General features: G+C 39.6%; 1 protein-coding gene across 2 annotated transcripts in view; it reads right to left on the bottom strand.

The window, feature by feature from the left end:
* COL4A5 (collagen type IV alpha 5 chain) overlaps positions 1-22,779 on the bottom strand; it is a 48,635-nt gene that overhangs the window by 21,336 nt on the left and 4,520 nt on the right. For both annotated transcript variants that reach the window (XM_026848302.1, XM_026848301.1), the window contains 25 exons: positions 22,652-22,687; positions 22,489-22,530; positions 22,294-22,386; positions 20,064-20,117; positions 19,896-19,952; positions 17,708-17,752; positions 17,556-17,609; positions 17,337-17,378; positions 16,737-16,869; positions 15,813-15,986; positions 14,517-14,600; positions 13,199-13,291; positions 12,460-12,530; positions 12,033-12,224; positions 11,420-11,588; positions 10,125-10,217; positions 9,930-10,034; positions 9,225-9,322; positions 8,820-8,970; positions 8,063-8,176; positions 4,542-4,550; positions 3,676-3,843; positions 2,694-2,783; positions 1,729-1,878; positions 848-946 (listed from right to left, as the gene is read on the bottom strand). In XM_026848302.1, coding sequence (XP_026704103.1) covers positions 848-946; positions 1,729-1,878; positions 2,694-2,783; positions 3,676-3,843; positions 4,542-4,550; positions 8,063-8,176; positions 8,820-8,970; positions 9,225-9,322; positions 9,930-10,034; positions 10,125-10,217; positions 11,420-11,588; positions 12,033-12,224; positions 12,460-12,530; positions 13,199-13,291; positions 14,517-14,600; positions 15,813-15,986; positions 16,737-16,869; positions 17,337-17,378; positions 17,556-17,609; positions 17,708-17,752; positions 19,896-19,952; positions 20,064-20,117; positions 22,294-22,386; positions 22,489-22,530; positions 22,652-22,687 — 2,416 coding nt within the window. The remainder of the gene's footprint in view (positions 1-847; positions 947-1,728; positions 1,879-2,693; positions 2,784-3,675; positions 3,844-4,541; positions 4,551-8,062; positions 8,177-8,819; positions 8,971-9,224; positions 9,323-9,929; positions 10,035-10,124; positions 10,218-11,419; positions 11,589-12,032; positions 12,225-12,459; positions 12,531-13,198; positions 13,292-14,516; positions 14,601-15,812; positions 15,987-16,736; positions 16,870-17,336; positions 17,379-17,555; positions 17,610-17,707; positions 17,753-19,895; positions 19,953-20,063; positions 20,118-22,293; positions 22,387-22,488; positions 22,531-22,651; positions 22,688-22,779) is intronic.

Here is a 22,779-nt window from a genome sequence, read left to right as displayed (position 1 = left end):
TACATGCTTTTTCACATCCATTGTAGTGAAATATAAACATCTTCAGTTTGTTCTGAGCCAAGATCTGATCAGGGCAACGGCTCCTTTGTGTTGAAGATTAGTCTAATGAAATGGGTCAAATCTCAGTCCATGATTTGACTGGAACAACTTAGTACTGGTATTACTTGGTATCTCATGATTAGTTCTGCAGAATGAACACATTATCTCTTTCTCATTTGCAATAAGTATTCAGTAGGTTCTGTTATAGAACTGAATGCAACCTACTATGCTCAAATTAGTCTGAGTCCTGGAGGGTTAAAAACATTCCCCAAGCTCAACAAGATATTTAGAGCAAGACCTACATTAGACAGAGTAAGCAAAGATTCAAGATTTCAGATAAATTGTTGTAGCCGTAGGAAGAAGCAGTGCAAAACAGAATTTGTTTTCTTGATCTCTGCAATTCTTTAAAGCAAAGATGTTACATCCAGACAGCCTTTACAATACATTCATTTGGCCACTTGCAAAGTATGAGGACTAACAAAATAAAGATATGAAACAACTCCTGTCGGCAGATCCTGCAGTTGTGTTGCTTTCTCAAGCAGCAAGCACTTTTCCAGTCATCCTAAAAGCTATCCTAATCTTCAGTGGGATCAGCTTAAAACTGCTTTTGGGTCTGGTAGAAGGAAAGAGCAAAAAGCATGCTGTTTGGATAATGATTTTATATGTCCCAAAACTGTGTTGCAGCTTTAAGTGTAAATCCCTAGGCTTTGCTTAAATATACCTGGATCAATATCCCAATCCCATGCGATAAAAATGCACACAAAGTTTTACACATCAAAGCTGTCCACCTGAGGCCTTGTTTACTTACCTGGCAATCCTGGCACACCTGGTGGGCCACTAAGTCCTGGTGGGCCTGGGTCACCTGGGAGACCCTGATAACCTTTCTGTCCTGATAAACCAGGAATACCTCAAAGGAAAAAGATATATTACTATTACTACTACTGTATGTTTTCTATTTTGCCTTAAGAGATCAGATGTAGCTAAGTGTCTTAGGACCCTACCTAAGCTTCACAGAAATTAATACAATAGATAAATTAGCACAGTAATGGATGGGCCAACATTAGAGAATGGTTCTCTCTATGGTAGAATATTTTTACACTTCTCAAGACTAAATTAGAGTTCAAAGGAGACATCAGAACCCTTGGTAGGGAAGGAGTGGGGAAGACAGCAAGTGAAGAGAAAATAGACTTGACTCAACTGAGCTGCCAACTTCGCAAGTAGAAGACATTTAGCTCAGGGGAGTGTAAGCTTACAGAGAGAACATCTGGAGGTGATGCATGTGCAGATGACCTGTGCAACTCCATCCTACAAGGCAAAGGCCCAAGGGCCTTCGAGACAGCAGGAATGCAGCCAGTACAGCAGCCATGACAATTATCTCTCATCATGCTTAGGAATAACACCTAGAAAACTGAATTATAATCATGCTGAAAGCACCTTAGTGCTATTACAAGATCTCCATATGCCAAATAATATTAACAGTTAGTGAGCAAGGACATTGCACACTAATCACCTTAGAACCACTTTAAAAAAAAAACACAAGAGGCTAAGAGACCCTTAGCCACCTCTATATTCTGAGTTCTTTTTTTTTTTTTTCCTGTGAGAAAGAATGAACTGTAATAGATTCAGTTACAGGTCACTTATCTGTGAAGTACAAACCACCTCACCAGACCCACGTGCAAAATTCTGTACCTGGAACACCTGGCTCGCCTTTTTCTCCTTTTGCTCCTAGCTGTTTCGGATCAACTTTCCCAGGTGGACCTGGCAGGCCTGCTTCACCTTTGATGCCTTTCTGTCCTACCAGTCCAGGAGGCCCTGGTGGCCCAGGTAATCCATTATTACCTATAGGAAGTACAGACAACAAAAGGGAAAAAAAACATAATCCTTAAAGTAGGCTAATGTATCTGTCATGCTTTCTCTTGCACAGGAATTTCATGATTTATTCATGAAGCTGGAATTCACTAAATGATCAGTCAGTTTATGCGAGGTTCTCCACAGCACCTTAAGTCTTGGAAGAAAGCCGCGTGAGCAGACTGCACGGGGATGTTTGTATGCTGCAGTCAGTCAGCTCTGGCCAGCCCAGCTCCGAGGAAGCAGCGCTCTCTATGACCCACATCAAGAGAGCTCCCTGAGCTCCATCACACTGTGCCACTAGCACAGAGGAGTTGCAACAGCTACAACAGCTTTGGATTCACAGCCTCTTTGTTCTGGTGGGTTTTTCTTCTACCAAACTCTTTCCAAATTCATCTTCAACAAGGGAGATTGGGAAAACATAGATGGAATAGTTTCTCTGTGATACCTACAGAGCTGATTCTGGATGACTTCACAACCCAAAGCTACTGATTTTCTTCTTTCTGCTGCTTAAAGCATACTTTTACAACATAGTTCTGAAATACTGTCCTACCTCAATGCCATCAATCCAAAGGTAATCTTTTAAAAATAGCTAACATGTCATGACATCCATTAAAAAAGAGTGACTGAATGCTCTGGCTTAAAACTGCAAAGTAATTCTGAACATCAGCACGGTTAAAAAAAGATAACCTAAGCAGATCCCAGTAATGAAGATCTAGATGTTGGTAATACAAAGCCTCTTTCCACACAGGACATGGAAAACATCATTCTGCATTCTTTTCAGGGGCAGATCAAACAAACCTTACCTTTCAAGCCAGGCAGGCCGTTTCTTCCAGGAGTTCCTGGGGGCCCTGGAGGACCAGGAGCTCCCATGACGCCCATCTCACCTTTGGCACCTAAATGCATTGAATCACTGTTGTCATTCTGAACAAAAACTCAAAACCTATCAGTACCTAACTTCTACTTCCCTGCACCTCTATGGTATTTATTAACCAGGACATGGATATAAAGCCTGTTTTAAGGGAATCACAAGCACTCAGTTCTTGTATAGATCTAAATCAGATAAAATGACACTTGAAAATTGTGGCAAATTTTCCACAGTTAAGTCCTGGGAAGAAAATTTGCAGTGCACTGTTCTTTATGGTAGAAAGCATATTTATACCTACCCTGAGTTTGGTTCCCTGGTTTGAAATAGAAATACTTGTTTGAAACTTGAATTTATTGGAATCCAAAGTGACAGTTAGCTATACACTACTTTTAGTATCTTTTGTATCGCCTTGTCTATCTGAAGACAAAGATTCTCAAAATTCACTTGAGATTTTTATTCCAGAGGGTGGAACAGAATAGCCTAACTGAATAGTCCTAACACATAAAATAAGGAAGTTAATATTTAAAACTATGCACTGGATCCCACTGATAGCATTTGTAATTATTTCCTTTAAAAAAAACTCTATTTCTAAATTGTAGCAGTATCTAGAAAAAAAATTCACAAAATAAAATAGAGAAGTGTCATCGTGATCAAAGTAACATTTGAAAGTTACAGAACAGAATAATGTGGAAAATATTTGTATCAAGTTACATAGAAGAGTGGAGAGGTGACAAGGATTTTAACGCAACAAATCGTTGTAACATTTTAAAAAAAGAATGAGATGTAATGGTTACATGTATCCAGCTTTAAACAGATAGGATAAACATTGAAGCTCACTAAGCTGGCATGTCCAAGCATAAAGAGCATCCACCTGTAACTACAGTTTGGTCTTTGTCCACAGGCGAAAAATGTGAACTTACCTGGAAATCCAGGTATTCCATCCCGGCCAGGTGGTCCAGGTGAACCCTGAGGCCCTGGGAGACCAGGGGGTCCTGGATATCCTGGGGTTCCTTGGTCACCTGGAGGACCAGGAACGTCGAAGCCTGGAGGACCGGGATCTCCTTTCTCCCCTGGAATGCCCTGCAACCCTAGACAATGTTGTTAAAACACAATCTTTTAGCAAAAAGTAAGGCAAGTCTGAGATCTGTGTATCTCTGGGCATCGTACTGTAGGAATAGCTGAGTTTTATCTGGTCCATTCCTAGCACTGATGAAAACCCTGCAATTCTTCTGGAGCCATTTATTTTTTAATGGCTTCTTGGTGTTAAAAGGCCATATTCTCCTGAAGAGAAGCATTACTAAAATTTTACCAAGTTGTAGCAAATGCAATGCAATGCAATGCAAAAAAAAAAAAAAAATCTCAAAAGGAAAACAACAACTCTCTCCAACAATCCTTTAGAAGTCTGATTATTAAAACAAAAAGCCAAGACTGATTAGACTGGTTTGTATTTTATCATCAGGAATTGAGATTCTTACAAGTATATTTCCATTAATGATGCCATTTTACTACATTCTAAGATAACATCAGTTGAATATTTTTGAAGGACAGCAAAAGTCTGCACTGCATTACATTTCCCTGAATGAAGAATATGAATTGTCAAAATATGCTCAAAATTGTTTAATGCTAATGATACTGAGCTTGAGGCACTGCTGAAGCAAGCAGACAGCTTGTGTCCCTCCAGTACGCTGTATCAGTGAAGATACTCACTCTGGAAATGTAGTTGACAAAAAAGGATTATTCTTAAATCTGAAGTTAAGAAAAGGCTTTGGTAAAGAAACCACAGTACCTGGGGAACCTGAGGTTCAAAAGCCAACGAGTTAGAGCTCATCAGGAAGTTGAGACAGGTAGCAGTAAGGAGTTGTAATAGTCGTTAAGTTAGGAAACAAAATAAAGCACATACAGATTAGAACAAAGAAAAAAATCTACACTAAAGTTACTGAAAACAGATCTAAGTACAAAGACTACAACACTAATGCAGTTAAGAGAAACCAGACTGCAAGGAAACTTGGAGGTCTTTTTCAAAGTGCAGCCACCACTGTATGCAGAAGCAAGAAACTCAGACATTTTAAAATATTGATGGTACATTTTAAAAATAAAATTATTTCCCCCTCTCTTCTTGTCTAGTATTCTCTTCACAACTGGGGAACAAGTTTTTTCTGAACTGTTTCTTGTGGGGTGTGGTTTTTTTTTGTTTTTTTGGTTTGTTTTGTTTTTTTTACACAAAACTGTCATGACTAGATACTGACTTGGACACCTTCTGAAGGCCAGACTACACCCTAACAATCAGTTTCTTGTTGATCTGCATCACATTCTGGTAAATCCCTTCAAATAGGGATTTTCAGGAGATGCTTCCTTATAACACAAAAACCCTCTAGATAATTTTTTCCCATCCTTTTAGTTCTATTATGCAAATTTACATTATTACACCTACAGAGATAGTACATTGCACGTTATATGCCCTAACATAGCCTACTGAGATTATGACACCACCATGCCAAAACCTCATCATTAACTACAAGGCCCTGCTCTCAACTGCGAGAACAAGTTTAGGAGTGATGTCACAATGTGTTCTTTACACACTAAAAAGGCAGATAGTTTTCCTGACAGTATAGGCTGTAGACTTCCAATTTATTTAATGATGAGCATGCTCCCTTTTGGCAGCAGCTTATCACTGCATTAAACTATGGTGTCATGTGCCTGGAACTGCTTACTTTGCAGAGAAAAAACAGTACCAGAGGATGGATAGGGACTGCACATGCTCTGTGTTTAAGGGGTCTCTGTCAGCAAGTGGAAAAAAAAAAAAAAAGAGAATATATAACCCAATAATAGGGCAAATTCCATATGTAGAATGGTAAAAATACTTTGTCAAATAGCAATTAATTCTAAATGAATTTCTGGTTCTCAAAAACCATAACCATATCATAATTGGAACAAAATAAACAATACAATAAATTTTAAAGTAATTTGTTACATATTCAAAAAAGAACAATGTTGAGTTACTGCATACTCTTTGAAGAAATGGTGGTACAGAGAAAGAAAGTTCTGAACAGGAAATAATTTCAAGAATTTTCCAAATTACCTGAAAAACAGAGCCCCACAAACTTTACACTAGTGTTGCATAAAGAAACATAATCAAAACAGCTTAGTAAAACAAACAAGGGATGGGAGATAGGAATGTAAGGAATTCTGCACAGAACAGAAATAGCAGTACCAAGGGAAATAACAAGGACTTCTCAAGTGGGACCTTCAACCATGCACTAGATTTCAGAGCCATCATGCCATTAGTAGCCACAGTGATTAGCCAGTACAGACATGAAGAGTGAAAATATAAGCATTTCAAATCCACCAACTCTAGTAACAATTGTGAATGTCAGTATTGGTATTCTGCAGAATAAATCAGTGACCACATGAAATGAGTTCTGGCTAACACCAGAAGAGATATTACAGGAAGACAAAAGAACATGCATCGGATGAAACTTTCAAACCCATACTGATACATCCCACTCTTCCACCCCAAATACACGTTTCAGTTCAGCCTCAAGTGCAACCATAGGTTCAGGATGCTCTGGCAAGCACAGGACCCACCTGGTGGCTCAGGGAATGTCTGTGCCTGTTGTCCAGACCAATGATGTCCCTAGCTCTTAATACTGGACACACTCAGGGCTTGCCAGTGCAGCAACCACACACTCCTTTCCCTGCTGGGAAACTTGTGGGTCATGTTTAAGTATAATTTTTTCACATTTTATGTATGTGAGTAGACCTCCAACTCCATGGACCCACTGACTCAAGTGCTTGCCTAGCTTCAAGTTAAGCACTTTGCTAAATCTTGGCTCACAGTTCATCAAGTTCTGAATAGGATCAACCAATCTGTGACCCATGGTCTTACAGCAGGCCATGAATTTTTCAGCACACATTGTGAACAACACCAATCCCAGTGCTGGCATACAAACACGTTTAAAAAGTGTAGCTCACAAACATGCAGTGTAAACAGTCATACAGGCATGGTAAGAATCAGATGGGGTTTGAGTGTTTCAGCAGCAGGCATGCTCAAGTCCACAGAGGATGTTCTCACTGTGGTGACTGCCACATATTTGCAACATCAGGAGCTGGTGCACAGCAAGCCCATTCACTGAATGAAGGGGAAAAGGAATTTCCCTAAACAAACTTTGTGAATAGAATGATGTGCATGCATGCATGCACATGTACCCTTTGTGCAGAGATAGAACAAGTTCATATCTTCATCAGTCACCAGTCAGTTCAGACAAAAGACAATCAAACTTCTATTCCTGATTATCACTGACAAAGTAGTATCTAAGGATAATCTACTTTAAACCTATCAGGACTCATAAAATTGGTTTTGCAGAAAAAAGTGCGTGAGGGAATCAGGAATCCTAGAACTCAAAGGTTTCTGTAAGAGGAATTCTAAACCTCTTTTCCAGGTGTGCTTATGACAAGATGAATATGTATGACCTCTTTTACTGGCAGGCTTTTGTTAAAGGAGTATCATGTCACTGCTTGGAGAACATTTTCTCCTCTACAAAATAATGAACCAGTTAGTTTCAAATGTTCATGCTTTCTTCCTTTCCACATTAACTGAGTTAAATTGTGTTTCAGCTTCCACTCAAAAAAACCCAAGTGCCTAACCATGTCAGGGAAGAACCTGAATTACTCCTTTGATCTTGCTCTCACCATGTATGTATAGAGAGGACAAATAGCACTGTATAGGGGATTGAGTTTCGCTGATTTTTTCCAAACGAAAAAATAATTTTCTAAACAATAATTTAAAAACATTATTTAAAAATACCTCTCACCCAGTGAACTTGGAATACAGTTTGGTAAGCTAGAAAACTTCTCTGGAATTTAAGAACCACCTTGCTATTTGAAAGCAATGTAATGGCAGGTAGCTAAAGGCAGCTCTCCTTGTCTTCTGTATCCCTAAAACCTCTGCACTGAGACCATGCTCCCTTCTGTCTTGTCCTAAAGAGTATTGCGATGAACACCTTCACAGACATTTTGTCCCTATCTGTACATAGCACCTTCTAGAATTTCTGCTGAGGCTCCAAGAGTTCTCCAAATTGGGTTTTTACAAGCTTGAGACCTCTCTAAGTTGTGCAAATGGTGGGGCTGAATGAAATTCCACTTATGATTTCATGTACCAGATTTTGCCCGCATGACTGGCAAAGCAGCCAAGCTAATAGACACGAAGTCTCTATCTTTCCTTGCCTCTCTGTTCAGTGGGACTTTCAGTGTCCTGTGTACCTGCTTGGTGTATGCCAGAGATAAGGGTACAATTCATGCGAGTTTTACCTGGGGGGCCAACAGGACCCGGAGGTCCTGGAGATCCAGGTGGACCTTGACCACCAATGCCAGGGATGCCTGGTGGGCCTGGGAGTCCTGGTGGTCCACTTGGTCCGGGGTCACCTGAAAGAACATTCTTGATTAGTAAACAGTGAACTCAGTTCAGAGATGCTTGCTTTCAGAAGCAGAGTGACTGCACATTGTAATTGAAATCTCGTCCTTGCATGCAAACAAATGTGGATCTGACACAGGAAAAAACCACACTGCAGAGGCTATTTTGAAAGCCAGAGATTTGTCCTCACTCTGTGTGGAGTGCATGCAGTTTACATTTCTAGGCTACACAGAGACAAGTTATTGCATCACAATCTACATCAAATTTAACAGATACTCTCTAGCAAATCAGACATGCTCTGCAGTTCAATAAAATAATCAACAGCAGGAATTCATGATCTGCTAAACCTCTGGATGTTGAATACATCTAAACGAAAATTATTCTATTGAAAAAGATTTACTCCCACATTAACATGATTTGTCTTTAGAATACAGACTTTAAGATACTGACCCAGTGGTGTTGGTATTTACTCCCTTGCTTGCTTTTTAAGAACATAATCTTCCATCTACACAGGTGTGTCTGATTTGGAAAAATGGACCCTGAAGTAATTGCTCTGAAGTCAACACTGCTTGTATTTAACTGCCATATGACTGCTAGCACATCTACAGTTTTTAAAGTTCAATAAGGAACACAAAAGGGGACAGTTCTCCATACCTTTGGGCCCTGGAGTGCCATCAAAACCTGCCCGTCCTGGGAGACCAGGGTTTCCTGGGAAGCCAGGATCACCTTTAGGTCCTTGAACTCCTTTTGTGCCTGGTGGTCCTGGGGGTCCAGGTGGTCCTGGAACTCCAAATCCACGATCCCCCTGTAACAAATTAACAATTTTTTTTTAAAGGGGGTTTTCTAAGTTTAGCCTCTCCTAGAAGTACCAAATAAAAAATGCCCACCATCTTAGTGTTCCATTTCTTTTTTCCTACCCTCACTCAAACCCCAAGTAGAGAACATGACTTCCCCAACATCAAAAGCTGACAAGAGGTAAAATCCTTCTCACCAACTTCCCACTGATGCAGAACAACCTCTAAGAAAGTGAAACTTTTTATTAAACAAGCAAACACAGACCTTCTGTCCTGGGAAACCAGGTGGTCCAGGAGGTCCATCTAGACCAGGGCGACCTGGAGCTCCCGGAGCTCCGGGGGGGCCTGGAGTCCCTGGGAAACCTACACAGGACATGGAGGTTAGGGCAGCAGAGGAGAGGACACCAGAGAGCATTAGAACAACTCTTCCAGAAATGCTGAGGGCCCATGAAAAGTAATCTCTGAAAAGAGCTTCTGTGCTAGCTCAAGCTACTCGAGGGGTACCCATATGCCTGAGATAGCTTTTGAGTATACCAGTCTTTGCCACAGAGGATGTCCGAGACTCCTCTCAGAGGAAGGCACTCCCCATGTTGTGTGCTCTAACAAAAATTACACGGAGTTCCCATCAGAAACATTAACATCTTGAGGCAGCATTTGGAGATCATTCATTGATTCAAACTCAAACATTCATAATTTCCCAAAGTTTTACCCATTTACTTCTGTGTCCTTGGTTTACTGAAAAATGTAAGCTACCATGGAGGAGCAGTACAGCGAACAGAAGAATAAGGGCACAGCAGGTTTTGTTTCCTGATACTTCTGAGACTGTTATAAGGATGTATAAATTCAAGACAAACATTTTTTAAAGCATTCTAGAGACAGAAACTAACTCACTAGGAAAAAGTGAAGAGGTACAACCCTTTATATCCCCTCTTCCAGCCAGTACAATACAGTAACATGGCTGTAATCGTACCTTTTGGGCCTGGTGGACCTGGAAGTCCAATGCCAGGAATACCTGGCTCTCCCTTTGCACCTGGGAGGCCTGATAAGCCACGCTGACCTGGCTGACCAGGATCTCCTGTAAAAAGAAGAAAATCAACATAGTTACTAATAATCAGTCAGAATAAAAAGCTCTTGAAATTCCCTGGATATCTAATTACTGCTTTACCTGGAAGACCTGGATCACCATTTCTTCCTGGAGGACCAGGGGGGCCAGGAACTCCTGGTTCTGTAATTGTCTGGCCAGGGTCACCTTTTGGACCTAAACCCAATAAGAAATAGGTATCACTCAGTAGGAGTTTGTTTTCTGTTTTTCTTTGAGCAGAAAAAGATTCTAGCTACATTCCAAGCTTACAGAAAACTTGTACCAGCAACACTTTACCCAACAGGTTATCTGCCCCTAAGCCCTACACAGCACTTAAAGGCTTAGAAGCATTCTTTAATGTTCATCCAGAGCAGTGTGGGCAGCAGGGCAAGGAAGGGGATTATCCCCCTTTACTCTGCTCTCATGAGACCCTCCTCTGCAGTTCTGTGTCCATCTCTGGGGCCCCCAACATCAGGACAGGGACCTGCTTGAGCAGGTCCAGAGGAGGCCATGGAGATGATCAGGGGCTGGGGCACCCCCCTGTGAGGACAGGCTGAGAGAGTTGGGGGTGTTCAGCTGGAGAAGAGAAGGCTCCGGGGAGACCTTAGAGCGGCCTCCCAGTACTCTTGGTAAGGAAGTATAGGGATAGGATGAGGGGTGACAGTTTTAAACTGAAAGAGGGTAGAGTGAGATTAGATATAGGGAAGAAATTGTTCCCTGTGAGGGTGGTGAGGCCCTGGCACAGGTTGCCCAGAGAAGCTGTGGCTGCCCCCTCCCTGGCAGGGTTCAAGGCCAGGTTGGACGGGGCTTGGAGCAACCTAGGCTGGTGGAAGGTGTCCCTGCCCATGGCAGGGGAGTGGGACTGGATGGTCTTTAAGGTCCCTTCCAACTTAAACCGTTCTGTGATTCTATGTTAAGACAGTTTTCTTGAAATGTTATTTTTTCCATCTTTCTCCTAGGTATTATCATGTGAATAGTATTTTCCATAGCTGACACCAGCACAACTTGATCACAATCTGTGTAGCTGACAAGAAAGTTACAAAGCAAACTCTTGTTTTCAAAAACTGTTGTAATTGCAGTATTATTAAGCATAAGCCAGATGGTAGTTAGAATGCATTTCCTCTCCAATAAGTTGAGAAGGAAAAACTTCTCTACATGTCAGAGCAGAAGGGTGAGTCATGTGCTTATAGTAACACAGCACAAATCCTGCTCACATTGCAATTCTGTGGTGACCTTCAGCAAGGAATTTCATAAATATTAAGTCTTACACCACCTTTGGAAAAAGCTTAAAAGCAACATTATGTTCTGAGAACTATTTGGAACAAAAGGGCAAAACTTGATTTTACAGCTTTTGTTCAATAACACAGAGACCAACTCACCAGGAACTCCAGGAGGCCCTGGACGGCCCGATACACCTTGGATGCCCTTTTCACCAGGTGAACCTTGTGGACCAAAACCAGGAGGTCCAGGAAGTCCTTTGTCTCCAGGAAGACCTGGTATTCCTGGATCACCTGGAATACCCATTTCTCCTTTGAATGCAACACTGCCCTGAAAAAAAGGAAGAGCAGGATGGGAAAGAGGAACATATTTAATAGCAATGAAGTGTTTAATTACTTCTGTTTTAAAACTCTTCAGCAGTTTCCATTCTTTTAGTTCTCCAGGCCATTAGCTGCATACATCTTACTAACATGGTAGAGATAAGGTCTAAACCTGGGTACTTAATTCTTCACATTATGTAGGTGAAATTAGACAGTGGCAGAAGGGACCATCTGACACTACCCAAGAGAAGTCTTAGCTTCTAGAGGTATTGATAGATTCAGGAAGTACCTCTGTATATCCTAACTAGATTGGCATCTGCTGAAGAGAATTATTGTGTTAGTCACATTCAGCAAAAAGTGTATTTGCCAGTCCTCTTATCTGCACTATGTCAAATGCATCCAGGACTTCCTAGAACATCTGTCCAATCAAAGACAGCATAAAATGGAAACTCACAGGCTCCCCCTTAGGGCCAGGTAGACCTGGCAGTCCATCTCGTCCAGGAGTGCCATCTATGCCAGGAAGACCTGGAGGTCCTGGGAAGCCAGGGTCTCCTTTGTCACCTTTCATTCTTGGAGAAGTCAGGACATCCCCTGGGTCTCCTTTAGGACCAGGTCTCCCAGGAGCACCTGGGGACCCTGGGAATCCCTGATGGGGGGAAAAAAAAAAAAAAGAAAAAAAAAAGAGAGATAAAAAAGAGCATTTTAGTTTTTCTTTCACTCCTTCTCCGAGTTTGTCACAATATAAGAATTCTGCATTCAAGTTAGTTACGGACAAAAAAAAAGAAGTATTAGACAGAATTCATATGTAATGTGCACAGATCGATCAAAGACACAAGACAAATGAGACTATTTTCCCACCACAACATAACACCACCACTTACTGGTGGCCCTACAAGGCCAGTTAATCCAGGAAGCCCCTTTTCACCTTTTGGTCCAGGAAAACCAGGAGAACCTGAGTAGTACAGAAAAACAGAAGAAAAACCCCATAAAGCTGTAGAAACTGTAAATATAAAAAATGCTGTTTGCATAATAGCAGGCAAGGTTTAATCTGGGTTTGGGTTGTTGGGTTTTTGTTTGTTTGTTTGTTTGTTTTGTTTGTTTTTGTTTTTTTTTTTTTTTTTTTTTTTTGTTTTGGTTTTTTTTTGGTTTTTTTTTTTTTTTTTGAGAGAGCTTGATTTTATTTGAGCAGAACAAAATTTGCAACTCTAGTTGCAATAATTAAAATCAGTGGTGTCAAAAAAATGTCACACTTTTAAAAAGCTCCAGTCCTCTCTCATTTCAGAAATATCAAGTAGTAGAAGTTACTTTCTCTCTTCTCAGTTAAATCTATAGCACACCATAAACCTTCAATATGCATAATGCTTGCAAGTCTGTCTTTGATCAGATTTTTTTTTTTTTTTTTTTTAATGAGTGATTGTTTTACCCATATGTAATCGAGCCTGTTTCTTCCTAACACTCCTGAGCTGTGTAAAATACAACATGGACCAACTATATACCAGAGCTGGCAACGGTGCATCAGAATTTGTACACAATACACAGATAACACATTAGCATTATACACAGATACAAAAGTGAGTTTAAGGAAGATATTAAGCAAAACAGTGAGGACTACAGCCTTACCTGGACTACCTGGAGGTCCTGGTGGTCCTCTCTCCCCAGGAGGCCCAGTTACTCCAGTTCCTATGCAATTGAAGCATGTGTCTCCTTGATCACCTAAAAAGATTTGTATTGAAAAAGCATACTTGAGCATCAGACCTTCAAAAATATTAAAAGAATTCTACAAAACAGCGATTGTTTTCTTGATACTGATCTACAAGACCAAGTCCAAATGACTAGTTTATGTAATTATATGATTGCTTAAATATTAGAAAGCTTCCCCCATGAAAACCAAGCTGAAGCTTTTTGGTTGCCAGGAGTCAGACAACCAATATCAGATCTGATTAGAATTTATTTAGGTTAGTGCAAAATAAATTAAAACAAAAGAAAAATGCTTTCAGTAGTAAACCCCCAAAACTACGGACTTTTTTTCTCAACAGAAGAGTCCTCTTCTAAAGTAGGTGCTTGACACTTCAAACTACAACTCTAACACACATATATCAAAATCCCAAACTTTAATTAAACTTCAGGAGTGGAAAATACATACTGGGAATGTTTCATACATTTGACAATAGGCTAAACTTATTCCATTAAAAAAGAATAGACAAAAAGAATGGTTTCAAGAAGCTTAGGAATTTCCTTTACATACAGACTTTTCTGACATTTGTCAATGTAGTATTTAAGCACCTCAATCAGGTTAATTAATTAATGTGTACAATCTCCATGAGAAAAAAGATTTCTGTTTGAAAGGTGTTCAGAATTAAGTGAGATGCCCAAAGTCATCTAGGATGTCCATGGTTGAGCTATGAAAAGATTCTCACTTACCCATATCAGCATCCTCATTGCAAGGTTGTCTTTTTGGAAACAAGGATACACATTAAAGATGTCTTTCTTTTGCTTACCAAACAAACAAACTCATTGTAGATTGACCAACTCAAATTAGGAATCTTGCATTTATAATTTCAATGTTCTTTTCCATAAAAAATGTTAAATATATTCACAAAGTACAAAACTTTTTCACATAGAGTTGGCAACTGCTGTTATAAAGCACTTGGCTTCTATCTACCTGGGAGGTACTAATAAACCTGAAGTTCCGTTTCGCTTTAATCATGATCCATGCCAGGCCCTAGTGTACCCTCAGCCACTTTGAGATTCCTGAGCTTTAACTAGATGATGAACTATCCTATGCCCAGATAAAACAGCTTTCTTACTCAGAAACAGGAAATATCTGTACTCAACCCCACTGGGAGGAGACACTGTTTATCCTTATTTATCTCAGGCTTTACATTGTTTAACAAGCTTTAACAAAAAGAGAAAAAACAAGATAGCCATGACACTGCACCTTTTTGGCCTCGCTCCCCCGTAAAGCCTTGTTGTCCTGGAATTCCTGGAGGACCTGGTGGTCCCTGCTCACATAACCCTTCACCTAAGGAGAATCAGGAGACATTTAATGATCAATTTGTGTTAGACTGACAGAGGCAATAAATACGTGTATTCAGTACAAAAATGTGCTTCCTAGTATTTGTGTGGATATTCTAATATACCCACACAATCACAGAGCAAACTTTTTGCCAATCCAGACAGAGGACTGCTAATGAAAACCCACTGATGTCATCCAAACTCAAAAGGAAACAATCAGTGACATTACATAACAATCAACAATCATACAACAACCATCAGTTCTCCTTCACAACCTGAACTCTCTCTCCACTACTTCCCACAGCCTACACACTTCCACCTCTACACTACATTCTGCTGTTCAGCCTCATATCATAAAAGCATGGGTATGAAATATCAGTGAGGGGACTTAGTGCCATTTAGACACTAAATTCCTCCCTGAACCACATGCTAGCTCCTTCACTACAGCTTTCCAGTTCTCGTACTCCATCTCCCATTCCCTATTTCCTTCATATCAAAAAGGAGCTAAGAGCCTTCATCTAAGGTGTTCACTCCCAAGCTGATTTTGTGTGGTCTACACACTAGAATATTTATGAAACTGGAATTCTGTGAAAAATTACTCCTTTGGCTCTCCTGGTGTCACTGCTGTTAGTATGGAATAGTCCCTACTGCACGCATTTATTAGATCATATCATGAAAGCTAAAATTACTCAAGACAGTGTCAAAGTGGTTACCTCCTGCTTTATGCACAAATTTTAATGTAGCTTTCATTAATTGGATTAAATAGGATGTAACGTAAATTGGAAAATACTCAATTTTGTACATCTGGGCCAAATCTGCTTTGCCCTGCAGGGCTGCCATTATTGTGTAACTTAACATGAATGTCCCTCAAGTCTGACAAGATTTCTTCTCCTCCAGTCTAGCTGAATGTCACAGATAAGTCACAGTAGGGCTCACCTGAAGTAGAAAGAGGCATGATAAAACCAGACTGCAACTCATACCACTGAATTCCCAAATTGTCCTTAAATTCCGTAATTGTCCTTAAGGCTAGAGTTCTACAGATGTCCTGAATGGCAATGGGAGCAACTTGGAGAATGTATACAAATAGCTTGGAATCTCATGGACTTCAGCTGCCAATAAACTATGTCTTTGGAGGTAGAAATAATAATAAGAAAAAAAAAAAAAGAATGTAGAAACTGTTCAGTCTCTTCTACTTGCTGTTCATGTGGTCATCACTTACCAGGAGGAATAGATGGTGCAGGTGGCCCTGGGGGACCTGGTGGTCCTGGAGGTCCTCGTGGTCCATCAAGTCCTGGTTGCCCAGGAATAGAAACACCAGGTAAACCTGGATCTCCTTTCTGTCCTCTTTCACCAGGTAAGCCAGGTGGGCCAGGAGGTCCAACAGTAGTGATCCCTAAAATGAGAAGAACTTAGTTCCTTGAGAAGTCAAAGGTTTAAATCACTTTTTTTTGCAAGGATTACAATAATATACCATAACATGCTACAGAAGACTGTCTTTCCATATAAGTTTTACGGAATCAAACTGTGACATATGCACATTTTGCATTTTCAAAGGTTTTTGTCTGAAAAATTGACCCGAGACTCAACAACTAAGTTTACAAAGGAAAAAAAAAATAAAACGGGACTAATGAAGTAATGATGAAAAGAAGAACATTTACAAGCTTTTACATTAAAATCATAATGTTCTTTGTGCGTGTATAAGGCACATACAGGTGTCACTGCTTGCTCCCATTGTAGACTCAAATCATCTCCTTTAGTACTGGCCAATGTAGAGCAGAGACCAGGTTTAATAGCCAAGTACCAGAGTTCTGGTACACACCACTTTCTCCATGTAATGCAATGGATAATGTATGTTATAGGTAAGTGATAGGAGATAAATTACCCCTTAGACCATTAAACAAGTATCTGACAACCTGGATGATTAGCATCCTCTGTTTATCACACAGGTGCAATGAATGTTCAGAATTCCTCATATTATCCCCATAAGTTAAGGGCTACCCTTCAAGCTCAAATGTAGCTCTAAATAGTTCTGCCTTCACTTCCTGCTCAGTCCATCTGTCAAAAGGGGTGTGAAAAGACTGTGAAGCTAAAAATCCATTCAGACATTTGAGTACACAAGTTATTTTAATGCTTGGACTCCTACCTGGAGAACCTGGCAAGCCAGGTGGGCCTGGCCTACCAGAGAATCCACGCTCTCCTTTGGCTCCTGGAAGTCCTGGCAATCCTTTGCTACCTTTTGGTCCCACTGTTGCATCAATGCCTGGTCTTGAAATGACCTGTAAATATTTCATGTTCATGTGAAACAACTTGCCAAGAAAAGAGCCACTGGAACAGTAAACAGATGTGAGGGAAGAAAAATTAAACATACTTCAAACCTTATCCCAATGACAGGATGCCTTTCCTGCTCCACTGAACTACCAGGTAAAATTCCACTAAAGAGTACTCCCCAATAGCAAGCACTTTTACTGCCAAGCCAACACAGTTAGAACCAGTTTCAGCAAAGATGACTCAAGTTTCTGCTGGTCTGAAGTTACAGTGTAGCCTTGTATTTGTAACCTAGCAAATCCTAGAGCACAGAATCTATCTCGAAAGAAGGAAACAATCATTTCTATCGGTGAATATAAGAAATCTTTACTGGTTCTGTTATTGTTACAACTAGAGATGGGACTCTCAGTCACCCAAGAACTACGATGAGACAACACTGTCAACCAAATACAGAAAAAAGAAAGGATCAGCAACTTACAATTCCAGGAGGACCAGGGGGACCAATATCACCTTTTTCACCCTACCGATGAAATTAAGAGCATTTTTCACACTGCGCATTAGTGCATAAGAAAGTTATTACAAATATTCCTCAACACTGTCATAGAATGCAATGCAATTACTACTCAGCCAGAACTGAACTCAGTGATGGCAGATTTTCAAGCTACTACAGAAATAATGACAAAAAAACGTGGCATACCTTTTCACCCTCTCTTCCTGGAGCACCATTTATTCCAGGCCCACCAGGTAAGCCCTTAAAGAAAAGAGAAAGATACCCCACACTCAGATCTTCTCCTTATCGAGGAAAAGCTTATAAGGAGTCAGTTTATATTAGAAATTTATGTTACTCACATCCCTACCAGGCTGACCAGGTTCTCCATCTTTGCCAGGCTTTCCCTTCAAAGACATAAACATGCATTGAAATAAAATTCATCAGTGGTGAAGAATTCTTATGGAAATTGTGTTACTTCCCATTTTTCAATAAACCAAACTTTCTCTAGAATGCAGTCCTTGTGAAAAATACATCAGGCATCAACCAAGTCTAATCAACGGAGTTATCTAAACTGAGGTTTTCATTTGGAAAACCAGAGCACAAAAGCATGACAAGTCTCGAAGAAATGTTGTGAAACTACAGCACAAAATGATCTCCAGTTAACTATTGCTGATAGAGTTTAATAACTCCCTTTATATTAACATTAGAGAAATTCTTTATTTGGAAAACAGATCCTAACTCCCTAGACACTAGAATGTTATATTTAATTAGATATTTAGTATAATGTGACCAGTGAAATTAAATACAAACATTTGTATGTTTGAATGTTAACTCTGCTTTAAACTAAATGCAATTTTCTGAAGAATAGTATCAAGAAAAATTTAAAGTGTAATTCCGCTCAAAAGTGACTTCTAAAACCCATATATTCTTGCTGAACAGATCTGTTGTTGCTACAATAAAAGTAATCCAAGCTCCACTTTGTTCCAGACTATTTACTGAGCAAGACAAACAGAACTCTACTGTCAGCATTGCAGAAGCAGGATGTGTGGGGGACACCTGCTGGAAAGTAACTACAAGACATTAAGTTTCACCACAGCACCAAGATCAACTCTCAGACCTGACAGATACACTGTATTAGAGTATAACGTGATTTGTGAAATATTATTAGTGATGAGATCTGATTCTCAAAGAATCAGAATTTAAGATTTCCCCTGAATTTGCAGAATTACCTGTTTGATTACATATACTGCCATTTTTACAAGTATATCTGAAATGGGTTTGAGCCACATAATCATATGGAACCCTAAAAGGCAGCTTTAGAGTAACTTAATAGCAAAACCTTAAGGATGCAACATGCCCAAATTCATAGTAATACAATCAAAAATGCTGGTAAACAAGCTTTTGGCAAAACATACCTCTCATATCCTCTCAGGACTTTTATCCTTTCAGATCTTTGCAAATTTATGTGGTTCCCATTTACTTTTGCTGAGAGAAGCAACTTAGAAAATACAATTCAAAACCCACCAAAAATATATGAGAATTTTGCCTTTTAAAATCTGCATCTTTTGTTATGTTCCTTAAAGAAGGCAAATCAAAGCCCTCCTGCAAATCCCAGCAACTAAGAAGGATTTTATTTAGAATACCAAACATTTGTATTTATTTCCTCTGGAAATTGGAAAACCTATTACCAACATGTTTCTAAACACTGTTTATATATTGTCCAATTAACCTGAGCAAGACAATGTGTCTTGGTTTCCAAAGGGGCCCATTATGTTGATAAAACTATGGGTTCAGTAGTTGTGAAAGTGAAAATACAGAGTGCTTTGAGCTGGTAGCAGCTTGGCTTTTCTTTGCTGGTCCAGCTCATATTATTTTCATTCTATATCATAGCACTTCTATGATGTTCCTCAGCTTTTCTGAGCTGTGATATCCAAGTCAATTTAAATTTCAGGGTGGATTAGAGTCTAGACAGGAACAAAGTGGCTCATGCTATCCCTAGATGCAGCTATCTTGACTCGTCCTCTCCCCAGATAGCACATAAACGTAGTCTCTTGGGAAGTGACAAATGGATTTTTAGTTTTAATGCAGTGTTGAGACTTGGCTTTCTGACTCACCTCACAAGTAAACCCACTGAGAATGAGTTTATATAGACCAGCTTAAATATACAATCTCATGCTGCTTGGCAACCCAGTACATAACAAACTGAATGAAGACCCTTCTCTAAAAGGAAACAGAAAACTGCTGCTTCAGTTAAGCAGTCCAACAACTTTGGTTACCACATGTAACCATATAACATCATTCAAATTATTTTCTTCTGTCCCCAAAACTGAGATCTACATGTAGATAATTCTATCAGAAAGCACTGAGAGATCCATAGCTAGAAGTACTTTCATGAACCAGATGTCATCTACCAGTTTGCCAGGTTATGGGGAAAAAAAAAGGTCTCTTACCCAGAGGCTGATGGCCCCACCTGGATTCAACATTTACCTAATTCTCAAAGATAACACTGATTGGAAAGATAAATGTTTGGTTAAATAGACTACTTACTCTTTTGCCTGGTTCTCCTTGCTCACCTTTTTCACCTTTTACGCCACCGGGAAGACCCTGGACACACAAACATCATCTTAAACTGAGCCCACAAGCCAGAGTAGAATGAATTTACAGTTCTGATACAGATGAAACAAAAAAAAACAAAACTAAAAGAGGGCTACTCACAGGAGGGCCTTGTGGCCCAGGAAGTCCTGGTGGGCCTGGATCACCTGGAATGCCCTGTCAAGCATGGGCAAAGAAAAAGAGGATTAAAGCCTCCATCACACCCTAGTAGCTCAGTTGATTATTTCTTTCAAATACAATTTTTTTGGCTGTTATTTAGATTTCCAAGTACTACAAACAGTAAAGGACCATATTTGTTATTTCTTTGTGTGGAACTTCAAGTACGTCTATAAATTTTATCAACTGCTCTTCCTGTTTATTTAGATGATTCACTCCACTAAGACACAACTGCCTCCTGTGTGCACTGTAGCAGCTGGTTTGGTGGCCTGCAGCTGCTATAAAATAATACAAAGAAGAAAGAGAGAAAAGAAAAGAAATAAAGAACAAATGCCAGATCCTGCTGAAATTACAGGTGAAACAGTTATTAATTTGTGAGGCCATGAGGATCAATAGCGTGTTCATCAGAAACGTGTCACACGATCACTGTGTTAAAAATTTAGGATTTCTATTTGGTCTTGTTACACCTTTGCAGTTCTTAAATCTCTTTACCACTAACCTAAAGAAAAGTTACAGGTTATTGAATCCACAAAAGGTTTCTGTGCAGAGTTTCTGTTATTTTCTTGGAGGCCTGCCAGACTTTTACAAGCCCATATACGCTTGATTTTTCAGTCAGAGATCAGAGGTGGAGGTACACACCAGAACTTTGTGTGTGTTTCACAGAAAAATAAATGTAATGTTGAAATTTTTTACTGATTGTGTACTACCAAGCATAATCTTTGCTGAAATAAAAACAAATTTTTAAACTTTGAAATCATTGTTAATGTTGGTCAAAGACAATGCACTCAGACTGTGTTTGTGAGTCTTAGTATTTTTAAAGGAATGTAGTTAGAATGCTTTTATTTTGTACATTTATATAACTTAATGCCAGTATAATTAGTCCTTCAGAGATCTGTGATGACAGAGGAAAAATAGTCTGACCCTATTAAAGTCAGATGAATTTTTGTTTCAACTACAGTGTGGTCAAAATGTCACCTTGTGTTTTCTTAGAACTATAGAGACACGCAATGCTGCTCTTTACCTTCTGTCCTACCATACAGTAAAACAGAGGCAAAAACAGAGATTGAGACCTAGGATCTAGTTCTAGGATGACTGCGCATTGCAAATGCCATTCAGTGGATAGCTCTAGGTAATGCCTTAGTGGTGGCTAATGTTCTTCTGAAGGGAAGGGTAACAAACGGTTTTGATCAAGATGAAGGACAGAATTGTCCTACACCCTGCCAAAATAAAATACTGGTGTGTACCAAAGCTTTCTTCTCTGACATATTTCCCACGAGGAAAAGGTGGAAAGTGATCCAACACGGAGGAAACAAAAAGTTTAAAGCCCAGTTACCACAGTGACATTTGTAAAATAACCAGAGGATAAAAAATGATCGCCCACCACTCTTGCATCAAAATATCTACCTCAACTCTTCTATTACTTAGGGTGGTATTTGAGAATACCAAGAAACTTCAAAGAAAACATGAAATCCAGGCAGCCATGATCCTGCTGGTAGTGCTCAGACTATGACTGGCACCCAGAATCAAATGGTGCTGTGAAATTTTCCCCAGTGAAGAAGAAAGGAAAGAAATGTAATAACTTTAGAATTGCAACTTTGCAATGACTTTTTGGCTTTCATGGGTGGGGAAGGATCCATACAAATCAAACCAACAGTTTGAGCTTACTGTCACAATATGGCTTAATATTTACTTTTGAGAGACAAGAAACAGGGAAAGCACTTTATTCAGACCACAGAAAAGAAAGATCTTGGGGCATCAATAATGACAAAAAGAAAGAAGAAAAAGAAAAATTAAATTGAGTTAAAATTTTTGAAAGGCTTCACAATGGATGACATAGCTGGTTATTTAATGGGAATCTGAATCCCCAGACAGCTTTGAAAATTGCAGTCTGGGTGTTCCAAGGAATGAGAATATTTTAACTGCTTTTACTGTTACTATGATCTTTCTTTAAGACAGTTTCTTAAGAATAGTTATTTTACTAAGGGAAGTAACTGAGCTAATGTGACTGGCATGACTTCTATTAAAGAAAAAGTACTCAGGCCTGAAATATGCAGTACTTTGAGAAGAAATACTAGAATTTCTGCAGTAAGCAGGATGTCAGTATATATGAGCCAAACCAACAGAAGATACAGCTTGATCACGTGCTCATTCCAGACACATATAGTTTCCCACTCACCTGATCTCCTTTCTGAAACTCAATGTCATTTGGTCTCTTCTGTTCTCCAATTTGTCCTGGTGGCCCTGGAGGTCCCTGTAGACCTTGTTCACCCTAACAGTAAGGAAGATGGTAGTTTGTTACAGGCAATACAAGCCAAAATGGAATGCATAAGTATTTTGAAAGTAATAAGCAAAAATATGATCACCTACTCACTTTTTCACCTTTGGGTCCTTGGAAATTCAAACCCATATTACCCTGCAAAAAGTATAACTCATCAGCCCTTAGAAGTCACAAATGAATAGAAAGAAAAACAAATGAACAGAAAGAAAAAAACCAAAACTATCCACCACCACCACCAATGAGGGAAAGAAAATACCTTAGGTCCTGGCAGCCCTGGTGGACCAGGAGGTCCCTATTAAAAAAGGAAACCAAACCAAGTCACTTCTAAGCACTTTACATGCCCCTTTGTGGGAAAAAAACCAAAATACCCAAATACCATCCCCC

The sequence above is a fragment of the Athene cunicularia genome (assembly GCF_003259725.1).
Source record: "Athene cunicularia isolate RWA chromosome 4 unlocalized genomic scaffold, athCun1 chr4_part3, whole genome shotgun sequence".
Lineage (NCBI taxonomy): Eukaryota > Metazoa > Chordata > Aves > Strigiformes > Strigidae > Athene > Athene cunicularia.
This window is presented reverse-complemented; position numbering and strand designations above follow the sequence as displayed.